At 47.6% G+C, this 14,077-nt stretch overlaps 1 protein-coding gene across 5 annotated transcripts in view; it reads left to right on the forward strand.

Moving 5' to 3' along the window:
- Positions 1-9,751, forward strand: part of Hivep1 (HIVEP zinc finger 1) — a 133,648-nt gene extending 123,897 nt beyond the window's left edge. For all 5 annotated transcript variants that reach the window (XM_015494018.2, XM_048799802.1, XM_015494016.2 and 2 more), the window contains 2 exons: positions 6,043-6,551; positions 8,061-9,751. In XM_015494018.2, the coding sequence (XP_015349504.1) occupies positions 6,043-6,551; positions 8,061-9,212 (1,661 nt within the window). In that variant the 3' untranslated portion in view covers positions 9,213-9,751. The remainder of the gene's footprint in view (positions 1-6,042; positions 6,552-8,060) is intronic.
- Positions 9,752-14,077: the final 4,326 nt, after the last annotated feature.

The following is a 14,077-nucleotide window of genomic DNA, read 5'->3' on the forward strand; positions in this document are numbered from 1 at the left end:
CAGTGGAGTAAACTCAGGGATGTTGGGAGACATCTATTTTGAATCAAGCAGAGGGAATTAGAAATTTTGGGGAGCCAACCATTAAAATTTGGAATCTGGCATTTGAAAGAAGTTTCCACTTCGTTTAAAATTAGCAGCTCAAGCTGTAATTATAGTATATGCTCATGAAAAGCCGAATCCTTCCAACCCCACTGACGTTCCCTTGTATTCTTGCCATACAAAATTATATAGCCTTAGGGATTTTGTCTTTTGTGTTCTGGGGTTTTGGGGAATACATTTTGGTTTCCACCTTTTGTGTCAAAAAATCATGCCCTTGGCTGTTTGCTTTCCATCCTTTGATCCAAAGAATGTTTGGTCCACAGAATGCTGGACTTCAGTGCCAGGAATGTTAAGTGCACCCTCAGCCGCCCCACGGGGACTGTTAGTGCCGTTGGGGCGGGAGGAAGAGCGCCTTTCTGGTTGGAGCGAAGCACTGAGCGATGGTGCACCTGCAAAGGCCATGCTGCGTCCCAGGTTTCCAAACCCGTGTCTCATTCACCCTTCAAAATGATTTGAGTTAATCTTATAAAAATACTAGCAAAAGTCCTCTTTCTAAATGGAGCCTGTAGTTATCACTGGGCTTCTTAGAGAAAATATTTGTTTCTCCTTTTAAGAATAATTTCCATATCCAATAGGAAACCGTAGTAGGCCTTCAGGTTTATGCTTGAAATAAAGCAGTATTACTGTCATTTATGAGCAACACAGATCTGACAGTTTTTGATTTGCTTCTTAAAATTAACAGACTTTAGATTCTGGCCTACCACGTACTTACAGGATATTTTCATCCGACAAACAAAAATGTTATTTTGCATACTTTAAGAAAAGTAGCCCAGGTTGCTGCTATGGCTTATCAAGTTATATTTTTAAACATGAAAAAAGCAAAAACAGACAACTCTACCACAAGATTGTCGAGACCCCAGCGGAGCCCCACTTCTTGGGGGTCCTGCAGCTCTGTCTGTGGCTCTGGCTCCTCCAGCAGGGGTCATTGTCTGGCAGTGAAGGGAGGGCAGGTGGCAGATCCTCCATGGAGTCCTCAGAGGTGGCTTTGAAGTACATCTTCTGGTATTTGCTTCGTGTAAATGTATGGAAACATGTGAAAAAAAGATATCACTGCATTATGTGCCTTTCTTCCCCCATGAGATAATGATGGAATTATTTTTGTGTTGACATATTTTATTGGGTTTCAGAAACATTTATTTATCATGAGTGGGGAACGTGCCTAGGAGGACATGACTTAAATGGGACTTTCAAGGGCCATTCATTTACAAATTGGGTAAGCAGATCTGGATTTCTTGTGTCTCTGCTAGAGTTTCTGATGTCCGCAGAGCTCTGCACTGTTTCTGATGTCTGTCGGGACTCAGTACTGTGAACTCAATATGTTTCTCTCTGTAAATACTAAATACTGTGGCGAAATACTGAGACCATGCAAATACCCTGTTTATTTGTTGATGGGTCTTGTTGGTGGTGTTACTATGGTGTTCTAATTTATTGATCAAAATTTTTCTGTAAGGAACAGTTGCCCTTCATTCATTCATTTTTATCAGTGTGGGCTTGCGGATGCATGTTTTATTCTTTGGGTCATAATTCAGTATTATTGTTATTTATTGCCTGGCTCATGTTCCAGCGTTGGCCTTTGCCATTGAGAGCACTTTGAGGTCTATTCCTGGTCCTTCCAATGTGTCTTTTTATTGCTTAAGAAATCCCTTACTTTCTGACATCCCAAGATATTCCAGCCCTGTTGTTGACCATTTCTCTTAAGGACTCCTGGCTCCTTTGACTAGAGGGAGGTATTTAGAAAGCAAGATCCAGGCACTTGCTGGTGTGTACTCATTGCTACTGACCTGTGCCTGCTTCTAGCCCATGCACTGGGTAGAGCTAGGAAATACATGTATGCACACCAGCATTCATGTGCATGTAATGTGCACACACGTGTGCACACACACACATCATGTGTGACTGAAGTCTGAGTCCATACCAGTTCTTCCAGGTCTAGTCCACACAGCAAAGCTTAGCCTTCTCCATTTCCTTCTTTTTAACTTCTTTTACCCAAAATGGAAAACCTGCTTCTCATCTATAATTGACCACATATGACCCAGTTCTAGGAATCCTGAATAAGCCCCCTGTCAGAAGCAGGCTTGCAGCTGCAGAGCCGCGTGAGCAGGGCAGCCTGCCCTTGGCCTTCCTAGTGCACAGCCAGACTTACTTGCTTAGGCTCCACAGAACCTTCCTTCCCCACCCCCCTGAGTGTGTTCATGGGATTCTTCTGTGCCGGCCAGAGTCATCTGTCTCTGGAGTTTGACAGCTGGGATCTTTGGGTTATAGAGTGGTACATGTTTTAGCTTGAGAAGAAATTGCCACACTTTTCCAAAGTTGCAGTTCTGGCACTTACATTTCTGTCAGCAGTGGGGAGAATTCTCTATTTCTCTTTTATCTTTTGTGTGTGTGTGTATGTGTGTGTGCGCGCCCACGCGTGTGCTTATTAGTTACACATGGCTGTAGAATTACACTGGTCGTGTATTCCTATATGTACAAGGAGAGTTATATTCGATTCACTCTACTATCTTTCCTGTTCCCATTTTTCCTCCCTTCCCTTCCTTCCCCTTTGTCTAATCCAGTGAACTTCTCTTCTTCCTACCCGCACCCCATACTGTGAGTTAGCATCCACATGTTAGAGAGAAGTCAGCCTTTGGTTTTTTGGAATGGGCATATTTCACTTAGCATGATGTTTTCCATTTCCGTCATTTACCATCAAATGCAGTAATTTCATTCCTCTTTAAGGCGAATAGTACGATTTATTTGCGGAGGGCACAGGATCCTGAGCTGGGCAGTTTCCTCGTTGTCATTACTGTGTTTTTCCTTTGGAGCATTTTCTTCATTCTTCTTAATAGGTTCCATCTCTCCGTTGAGAGTCCCCCTGATATGGCCTGCTGTCCACCTTTCCTGTGAGAGCCTTGGACATACTCATCGTCATTGTTTCAGCGTCCCTGGCAGCTCTGATGTCTCGGTCATGCATGACTCTGGTTCTTAGTCTGCTTTTCCTCCCCTCTTTGCGTGCCTGTGATTCTGTGTTGGAAGCTGGACATTGCGTCCGACGGTGGAGAGCCCTGGGAATGCCTTTTCTCCTCAGACTCGGGAGTCTCTGAGAGCCTTGCTGCTGTGCCTGTCCTCGCTGCAGAGGCTTCAAGTCCCCGCGGGGCCCTGTGTTTTGGGTGGGTTGGTTACAGGAGCGCCGTCTCCGGCATTCTGGTTTCGGGTCTTCCCTTTGCACTGCACCTTAGGGACAGGGCAGTCTCTCTGTACCCTCTTGCTCTTCGCCTGTCTGCTCCCAGCTGTCTGTTCCTCAGAGCCCTCAACTTGGCACCTGGGGAGGGTGCGGAGGGAAGGCCGTGCCGCCTCTGTTCTGCCTGAGCCTCTGTCTAGACATTCACTACCTTCTCGTGTTTCCGGGCCTCGGCTTTCCCAGTGCTGCCCTCCCTGGGAGCTGAACCGTGTCTTTTCCTGCTCCTGTCCCCATTGCCTTGAGTGTTCACCATGTCCTGAGGACCTCCGTGTCTGGTACCCTTCCCCTTGCCGGGTGAGGCTCCTGTTCCCTATCGGAGAGGGTGAAGTTCTTGGCCTCTCCTGCAAGGCTGCTGCTCTCCTCCTCCAGATCTGACATCAGTGGACACTGCTTAGTGCTCTCCCCTGTGACAGGGGCTGGAGGGGTTCATGACGTAATGCCTGCAAGAGCCCCCGGGGCGCCGGCAGGTCCCGACAGCTCCCAGGTGCCCTAGCCAGCTGTTTGTTCTGTTGACCCTGCTAGCTGAACTCTGCTGCCAGTGTCCTGTTGCCTGAGCCCCAGGTGACAATCTTGCTTCTTTTCCTGCTGAAACTCCCCTTTCAGCTGATTCTCTAGGACCTCAGCTTTTCTGTGGAATTGGGAAATGTCATAGATTCGAAGTGAGCCTACCCTTTTGTGTTTCTAAAGCAGTAGTTTTCAAGGTAAGCGAGACCCGTTCCGGGTGGACTTTGAAGCAAGGCTGGCCTCTGATGAAGTTAGCCGTCCCCAGTGACCAGCTCCAGTCATCCGGCTCCCTGCTCTTTTCTGCTTCCCCCTAAAAATAGTATTTCCTCTGGCACCAACAGGCTAATCCAAGTCAAATTGAGGATGACGTGCCAATTTTAGAATTTTAAACGTCAGACAAGATGCCAGAGAAGAGGCATCTGAGGCCCTGGGAGTCCACGCACACACCCAAACCCACCCGGTGGCATCCCCAGCACAGCCCCTGGCGGGATGCAGAACACTGATATTATTTTGTAGATTTATTTATTTAATAACATAATAGTAGGTGCCTGAAAGCAAAAGGCTCATAAAGTCTCATATTAAGGGAACTTAAAATGTTTTATCTTTGAATATTTTAATTAGAAACTAACACATATGCATGGTAAATAACATGAAAATTCTAGTTCTTTCCATTGCCTAGAAATGATTGTCTTCAAATGTTTGGGGCTAGGCATTCTTTGAGACTTTTCTCTAAGAATGTATCTTTGCCGTGTATAAAGGATACTAAAGTTAGTATTTGGGAAAGCCAGGAAAAATACCTGTTCTTTTTTTCCCCTCTTTGCATTTTTTTCCCTTTTTAAAAAATGGCAGTGGTTCCCCTCTCATCCCCAGGGGATACTTCCCCAAGACCCTTGGTGGGTCCCTGGAACCTCGGGTGGTACAAAAGGCTCCGTGCCCTGTGTTTTCCCCATGTGCACGGTGACCAGTCAGTGGCACCCGGAGGAGCTCGGTCGCACAGCTGCAGCGTGTACGGTCGTGGGTGGTCTGCGTGGCCCCTGCTGCCCGCTCCCTTCCTGTAGGGTGAGGTGCCACACGCCCTGGGAGGAGGTAGGACCAGGCTGGAGGTGTGGGCCACGTCCCACAGGCTGGGCCACTGCTGGCCTCCTACTGGCACACCAGCACTGTGGTGCCCGGGCCTCGAGCTGAACCACGGACAGGGCGGGAACCGTGGGCAGCATGGACTCGCCGACCAGAGGCAGTGCACCCCAGGTGGCAGGTGCAGCTGAGCAGGGGTGCGTCACGCCGCTCAGAGTGATGTAGGTTCAAACTGCACCTGTTTCTGGGATTTTTAATACTTTTGGACTGTCGTTGGCTGAAACCGACTGAGGTGATGCCACAGATGCCACTGGTGCTGTGAGTGCAGATGCAGACGGGGCTGCGGGAGTGCCCTCCTCGCACCCTGGCCCGGGGGCGGGGTTGAGGCGGGGTCAGGGAAGGGGGCGGGGCCGGCTCCAAGAGCAGCCCCTGTTGAAGAGGTGGGCTGTTAACCCAGTCCCCAGGACGGGCTCTGAAACTCCCTGACCTTCTCGAATATTCTGTGTTAAGCTCCCTCTCGCCTGACGCTGTGACTCTGGGTCCCCCTTCCTGTGAAAACTCGTATCAGAGGGAAAAATGACCGGGAAATTTATCACTTCTCTTGGAAACTTTTTAAAAATAAAGAGAAGGTGGCTTGATTATCAGAAGAATATTTCTACTCAGGGAACAGAGGGAACATCTACAGAACTGCCAAAGATTAAAGAAATTATTTGGCTCAGAAATCAAAAGCCATCAATTTTTTGTGTGTTTTTAATTTGTTTAGTAAAAGGAAGGTTCAAGGAAGTAGGAAGAGGGGCGGGCGCAGTGGGGACTCAGCGGTCCCCTGCGTGCCCTCAGGAGCGTCTGCTGGAGGGTGTTTAGGTGTACCCTTTGAGGCTTCACTTCCCACTCTGTTCGGCTAGGCCTGGTGAATCCCGCTTTCGAGGTCCTGCCGTGCTCTTCCTCGCGTGCCTGCCCTGCTCTGCCCTACCCTGCCACTGCCCGTAGCTCTTTCTCCTCTCAATCCCTGTTGTGTCCACTGCTTCTCCGTGTCGCCCGGGCCTGGGACGTGCGTGCTGTGGGCAACCCCCAGTGCTGCGCGGCTCTGGACCACAAGGCGGCCTGCCTGCAGAGCCCTGTAACCGCACTCTTGGTTGTCTCATCAGATGAGAAGCAGAGATTCAGCTACGAGAGGTCTGGCTGTGACCTTGAGGACTCTGATGGCCCTGAGGAAGATGACAACGAAAATGAAGAGGACGATGAAGACAGCCAGGCCGAGTCGGGCCTGTCCGCGGCTCCCTCTGTCACCGCCAGCCCGCAGCATCTTCCCGCTAGAAGTGGCCTGCAGGACTCCGCAAGCGCTGACGAGGACGTCAGGACGCCCGAGTGCTGCCCGGGGGCACATGCAGACCCAATGGATGTGCTGCCTAGAGCGCTGCTCACCAAGATGACCGTGCTGAGCGCCATGCAGTCCGACCGCAGCCAGAGGACACACTCTCCAGCCAAGCCCGCGCAGCAGGCCGCCAAGCATGAAGGCCAGACAGGTCCTCCCGTCGAGCCTTCCAGGTCAGCTGAGGCTGCAGCCAGGTCCCCCTGCCGTCAGATGTCTGTGGACTACCCTGAATCAGAAGCCCTGCAAAACTCTCTGACAGGAAGGACTGTCGCAGTGACACAGGTACGTTTTAGTACCCCCCGCCCTTTTTCCCGTTACACATGGAGAGCCTAAGGAAATATGGCACCTGTGAGTGATTTATGGCCAAACCAGCTTACTCTTGTGTTAATTTAATGGCAGAAGTCACTTGTGTCCTTTGGAGTCTCGTTAAGTGTTTAAGTCAGCATTCACCTACTGTGTTGTAAATCTGTGAAGGCTCTTGAAAAATATACCCATTTATTATTAATTTGCTTTTTGAAATAAACTATGAATGGCCCAACTGAGAACCAGAACCCTTGGACTTACTTGTCCCACGTTTCCTTGAAATCATCTTTTCACCAGATTGATGTGATGGACTTGGACCACGTTATCCAAATGCCGTGGACTGTGCGCCCCGTTAGCAAAACAGCCACCATTTTTCAGGTCAGAGTGACAGAACATGTGTCAGGGAGTTCACTTGGCTTGAATGACCCAGCCGCGCGGCAGGTCGGGAGAGCTGCTCCCAGGAGCAGCTGCAGGCCAGCCACAGGCCCGCAGAGGACTACAGACTGTGCAGCCTGTGTTCCCACCTGGCTGGTGTGACCGGCCAGTAGTCAGCTCTGGGAAAGGCTTGTTCTTGTCACAGGGGTAGTTCTTTCACCACTCCTGGGTATCAGTTGTTGCAGCAGGATTTATTTCTAAGTGGGATAGATCTCAGTTTGGTAGGTTAACACTGAAGACAGACAAAAGGACTGTAAAAGCTCGGACCTCTACAGACTAGCCAGAATTACACAACTATGTTAGTGTCTGAGTTAAATTACATTGATGTAGAAATTAAGCCAATATATAAATCAATATAGCTCCAGAATATAGATAGTGTCAAGAAAAGGCTAATATTCAGATAGATGTCTTGGGCAGAACAGGGATGGGCATGATCCCTTCCAGTGAACATTTCCTTACTTAAGTGTCAGTCACCCCTGCTCTAAGCTTCTCCATCCCCAAGTGTCTCATGCACCTACCAGGCCTAGAAATCAGTGTCAGCAGATATTCCCAAAACTTTGGAACGAGGAGGAAATATGAGTGAATAACAGCCTTTCCGGGGCAGCTTCATCATGAACAATGTTAGGGTTAATTTTTCCCGAGTGAGTTAGCGCTCACAGGCACTAATCTCACAGTCACTGACAGCTCCTAGTCTGAGACAGAGTTGGCTGTGCTGGGAATAACAGCAGCCGCAGCACTGGGAATTTAACTGTGGCCACCTGTCAGTTATTCTCAATAGAAATTGTGATGAAATACAGGAAATTGGTCTGAAAAATGCAAAGCTGTATACAAAACGTTCCTGTTATTTGTACTAGGAAAGACATTAAGGATGCAGATTTCTTAGATGGACATTTATTTCTAAAACTCAAAATGTAATTTTGAGCAAGCTTATTGTTATAAAATGCAAATGTTCATACTCTCACCACATTGAGAAGAACAGGTGGAGCACTAGCGTTTTAGCTTAGTGGCTGAGAAAGCTCTGCCATCAAAGGATCATTCTCTCTTGTCTTTCAGGACACGTCATCTGCCAGACTCCCTTCTGCTGCAGTGGAGCTCAGTGCTCAGCCTGCACCAGGGGCTCCTCCCATGGCTGCTCACGAACAAAAGTCACCACTGCAAGTTGCCCTCCCGGTGCCGCCAGGCCTGCCTTCCGCCCACACGCACTTGTTTAGCCACCTCCCCCTGCATTCCCAGCAGCCGTCCAGGACACCCTGCAACGTGGTGCCGGTGGGGGGCATCCACGTGGTGCCCGCCGGCCTCACTTACTCCACGTTTGTGCCCATTCAGACTGGGCCAGTGCAGCTCACAATTCCTGCTGTCAGTGTCATTCACAGAACCGTGGGCACCCCTGGGGACACGGGCACAGAAGTTCCCAGCACTACAAATCCCGCGGGGGTGGCGGAGCTGAGCGGCGTCGTGCCGTGCATTCCCATCGGCCAGATCCGCGTGCCCGGCCTGCAGAACCTGAGCGCCCCGGGCCTGCCGTCCCTCACGTCGCTGAGCATGGAGACCGTGAACATCGTGGGCCTGGCCAACGCCAGCATCGCCCCGCAGGCGCACCCGCCGGGGCTGGCGCTCAACGCCGTGGGCCTGCAGGTCCTGGCCGGGACGCCCTCCTCGCAGAGCAGCCCCGCCCCGCAGGCGCACCTCCCCGGCCTCCAAATCCTCAACATCGCCCTGCCCACGCTCATTCCCTCCATCGGCCAGGTGGCCCCCGACGGCCCGGCCTCCCAGAGCAAAGCGTGTGAGCCGCTAGCCAAGCAGACTTCGGCGGCCAGCGCTCAGCAGGTCAGCAGGACCGAGTCTCCTCAGGGGTCACCTCAAGTCCAGCCGGAAAATGCAAAAAACAGGCCGGGTCCACCCGCCCCCGCAGGTGACCGCGCGAGGCTCGATGGCTCAGGTGCCCTGGACCCCGAGAAGGCCGCCTCAGTGAGTCAGGGCAGACCCAGGCCTGAGCCGAGCCGCGGGCAGGGCCAGGCGGCCACCGCAGAGCCCCTGCGGAGGGTGCGGGCGGAAGCCGTGGGCAAGCCGGCCGGCTCGCAGATGGACAGACCCACGGACAGACCGGCGTCCAGGCCTGCAGCTCCGCCCCAAAGGCAGCCCCCCGTGCAGTTCAGCGACGGGAGCAGCGACGAGGACGAGGACAGGCTTGTGATAGCAACCTAGTGGTTTAGTTTTTATTATTTTTTTAAATAACACTTAAAGGTTTCTTTGAAAACCCTCTTTTCCTTAAAGCACATTTTTTCTGACATAAACTCATGACTAATCTTTGTGCAATCATGAACTTTTGACCAATAATTGTTGTTTTGTGTCAGCTCCAGCCATTTTTGTACATGTTGTATAGACAATTGTGCCTTTTAGAAGTTTTATGTTTAGAAACTGTACAGATTGTTGAATCTCTCTCTATATAAAAATATGTTATATATGTATATGAAAAAAACCAGGTAGTTATTTGTGTTTAGTAAGAAGAACCCATCAAATAAATCAGATGATTAAATTATATGTTTGCACTGTTGAATATAAATTTTTATGGCCGTGGGGCAGTTTCTGTGTATAAATTAGTATGTGAACTCCATATTTATTGTATTCATAATAGTCTTTGAAAATGGATCTGTCCTCCTCCTTGTGTACGACAATAACTTTACACTTCAGACAGGTTTTCTGTGTTATGAACTGTTTCAGTAAAACATTGTTTACTGACTTTACCCTGGCTCTGTCCTTCTCCTTGTGTACGACAGTGACTTTACACTTCAGGCAGGTTTTCTGTGTTATGGACTGTTTCAGTAGAACATTGTTTATGGACTGACTTTACCCTGGATCTGTCCTGCTCCTTGTGTACGACAGTGACTTTACACTTCAGGCAGGTTTTCTGTGTTATGGACTGTTTCAGTAGAACATCGTTCACTGACTTTACCCTGGCTTGAGTTGTGCCTTCTTCCCAGCAGCCAGGGCTCAGTGCCCCGTGCTGCTTCTACCCCAGGTTCCCTCCTTCCCACATCCCTCCACCTTGGCCTGAGAAGCAAGTGGGGGCCCTAGTAGCCCCTCCACCATGTGAAACTACCACAGGTCGACAGCCCAGACTTGTTTACGTTGCCACTTGTTTACGTTCGCAGTAAGTTTGCAGTTGCTTCCTTTCTCCTGAGCAGACATTTAAGAACACTTTCTGTAAGTACATACAGCACACGGCTCAAGTGGGCAAAGCTCCTAAAGGTGGACTTGCACAGGGCTGGTAAATGTGAAATACGTTAGAAGACAGCGGTCCTGAGGGCTGGGCTCGGATGACACCTACAAAACAGGTCCTCCAGACGCCAACCCCAGGTCTGCTCATGAGCCGCGAGCACTTGTTCCACTCATTCCCACTGGTTACACAGAGAGGTCTGTCCAGGAATGAAACTCAGAGGGTCCAGGATTTATAGAAGAAGGAATTCGGAATTCTAAGTTAAGTGTTTCTCTTTAGAAACGATCACTTCCCATCTCCAGAGGTTTAACCGCCACTCCTTCACAAATAGGCGGACAAAGTTTCCATCTCTGTGATGTGCATTATTACCAAGGACCACGGGTGCCAGGTGTATTTTTCAAAACAGTTTGCTGTTGGAATTTGAATATTTCTGGTAATGTGTGCATGTTTTCAAAGGCCTGTGTCATGGAGACCAGGGACGTGAAGATGATGAGACTTCCGCATGTGGGGAATGGACTAGGGAGTGTGAAGTCACACTGCTAGCCACCTGGTGTTCGTGCTAATCCACATTAGTCTCTCTAGGACACACTGCAGGCCCAGCAGGCTGACAGGAATGCTTTAAATGCACGCTTCAACTCGAGTGGACACAATTCCATAGATTAGTTGACAAAATCCTCAAAAAAATAATATATTTTATCTTCTGAGACATTTGAAACAAATCCTGGAACTTCAACCAGAGGAGGTTCATTACCCTGACAATATGATTTTTGGCATTGAGGCCCATTATCTGTCCAGTTTCTCAAAATTAGTAAGTTTTAGCTTCCTGCCCTGACCTTGTATTATACTTTTATTGCCTGAGTTTTTGAAGCAGTATAATAAATATGCCTAACTCCATAATTATATTGTATAAGTATTCATGAGTTCTCTCCCTTTAAAAGTAATGCTCAGAATTAAGTTTTGAAACTTTTTAGTTTGTCTAGAACTTTCTTACTTTGTGGAATTCCTATATTCAACCATGGATTAGACATTTTGATACACTGCCTATTCCCTTGAAAACTTGATAATGCTCTCACGAACCTTAGTCTTATTTTGTATACTGGATGTTTCGAGATTTATCGCATTATGTACATACCATCGATATAACTGGCTTTCATGCTTAAATGTGGCATGATGATCTGATTTAAGATTCAGCTTTATACTGGTGGAAAAGCAGAGTGTGTTCTGTAGAGATTACCGGGAATGAGGATGTTCTTCCAGGCTGGTGTGATATGTGGTGTGACCCTCTCTTCCAATGCTGGACAATGGCAGTGACTACAGCTCCCAATGAGCTCCAGGATCATAAGACTGACACAAACAGATTTTCCGTGTGTGTGGGTTGCTAGGCTGGGGTGTTTGTGATTAGGCGCAAGAAGTGCATTTGCAAACTTCCAATATTTTTAACTTATGATGAGTTTATTGGGAAGTAATCCCATTATCAGTCTAGGATCTAGGACTATCTATACTCAAAATACTCAGCTAGATAATAAATTTTGCCAAAGTCTGAACCATTTTATTTTGAAATAATCACTTACACAAAATAGATAAGAGAATATTTAACTTCTGAACAGTTTCTCCAGTCATTTTTCCCAAGGAGCACTGTTCATTTGATACTCCCAAATGCAAATCATTTGAAAGTCATGTAATTAGAGAGCTAGGGAGGCTTCCTTTGACTTCTGTTCTTTTGTGTTTTGTGCAAGACCCATAGTACTGGACAAGTGGAATACAATGACAGCCAAGTTCACTGATAGTTTTTGGTAAAGCAGGTGACAGGCATTGTGGGGACAGTTTCAATACCTTCTATGAATGTACCGCAGTGCCACCATCAAAAGTGTTGGAAAAAATAACTCATTTTCATTCACCAAACTTGGACCACAATGATAATTCTTTCTTTCAGAATGGTAATTAATGTATGATACTTAATCTACTTTTTTTTTTAAATAGAACAGCCATGACTTTACTTTCACAGGACAATGTAAAAAACACTTTTCTCATTAGGTTAAAATTCAGGTTAACCCCAACCTGATTTTTAAATGGTGCCACTTGACCGGGATCACGTGAGTTTGCTCGTCATTTTTGTTGGAAGACTGTCAAGATAGTATCTTTCTTGAAGCATGCTCAGGTCAAATTATAGCAGCATTGCTCTTCCTGACTTTCCTGTTTTTACCCTTACATTCTGAAATAAAGTTTAAGCAATACCAGATGATTTTAATTAGAGTCATTTTGTTACAAAGTCATCTTACAGTCCAAGGATGCTAAATCTCCTTATGACAAGAATCTTCCTTCAAAGTGACTTCCCATGACCATAGAGAATCATCCATTTATTATTCAAAGAAGGAGAGTAGATGTGTGGTCATAACAATAACTCCCTGCTGCTATAGAAAAAAAATGGAGTGAATTTAAGTCAATAAGTAAAATATTTTCTCCAAAAATTTCATAATCTGAAAATCATGAAGATTTCCTTAAAGGTATTGGATTCCCAGCCATTGCACACACAGGTTGATTTGGAGCCCTGCACATACAAGGATCTGTGGTAAGCATACCTGCGCTTAGGTGTTCCCTACCTTCTGCATCAGACTGGGGCCAGAAGACTCCCAGGCTTCCCACACCGAGTCGTGATGTAAGTGCCAACAAACTGCAATACTAGGAAAGATGCAAGAGAAATTAGCAGGTGTACTTTCTACCTTAAGACAGGCCATATAAACTACAGACTGGTATTAAACCAGACTATAAACATGAGAGAGTCAAGAAAGCCGTATAGTCAGACTACACACACGAGAGACTTAAGTAACTAGAGGATGATTTGTGCATCTATGTCAGTTGCTGTATTTTGAAGGAGGTATAGGATTTGAGACGTGCTGCCAAACAGAAAAATAGCAGAGTCACGAAGGCAAGGGAGGATTCCTCAAACGCTTATAAATATTTAGCATCAGGGTTGTGGAAAGGCTGGGGGAATGCAAATGTAATGCAGATTAAATGGTATCCCTGCCCTCCCTCCAGGAGTAAGCAACACACAGAGCAGATTGAGTGTCACAGAAGTGGCCCAGCCCAGTAAGAGAGCAAAGAAGTGAGTTCTGGCTGAGTTGATAAGGGAGCGCTTCAAGCTGAATAGGACATTTCAGGTTGGCCCTGAAGGGTCATTATTAAGCAGAGACAATAGATGGGAACAGCATTATGGACAGATGGAATATGTAGGCGAGTATTTATCCCTATTCCAATCAGGAAGGATTATCTCCACAGGTAATGAAGCCTCACCTTGCAGGTGCCGGAGCCAGGATTTGAAGCCAGGATTGTGTGATGTAGCAGGTTACACACAAACCAAGGTTCAGGAAATACAAAAGAGACCAAAAGAATTAAAAATGTATCTGGGATTCATTCAGCAAGGTATCTGACAGAGCCGTGGTGAGGTCCTGGAGAACGAGGGCTCCTCACATGGAAAGGGCTCTGGATGGCACAGAGGATCATGGGGAAGACAGCAGGGGCTTGCGGTTCAAAAGACCTTCATCCTTGCACTAATGTGCTTGTGATTTATGACAATAACAGGACAGCGAGAGCAAGGAGGGGAGGATAGGACTGCAGAGGAGGGTGGAAAGCAGACCTGAGTTCCCCTGGCCCAGGGGGCCACAGGACCTTCTCTTTTTAATGGTGGATTCCATAAAACTATAGGAGACATTTGTTAATGACCCAAGTAGATGATGAGGACCAGCATCCAAGAAATTCCATCAACTGAAGAAGATGGGCTGAATGTAAGACAGAATTTAAAAAGAAAGCTGAGCACGGGCACTTGTACCAATAGCAGAGCAGTTTCCTTTATAAC

This window comes from Marmota marmota, unplaced genomic scaffold (assembly GCF_001458135.2).
Source record: "Marmota marmota marmota unplaced genomic scaffold, marMar, whole genome shotgun sequence".
In the NCBI taxonomy this organism is placed as follows: Eukaryota; Metazoa; Chordata; class Mammalia; order Rodentia; family Sciuridae; genus Marmota; species Marmota marmota.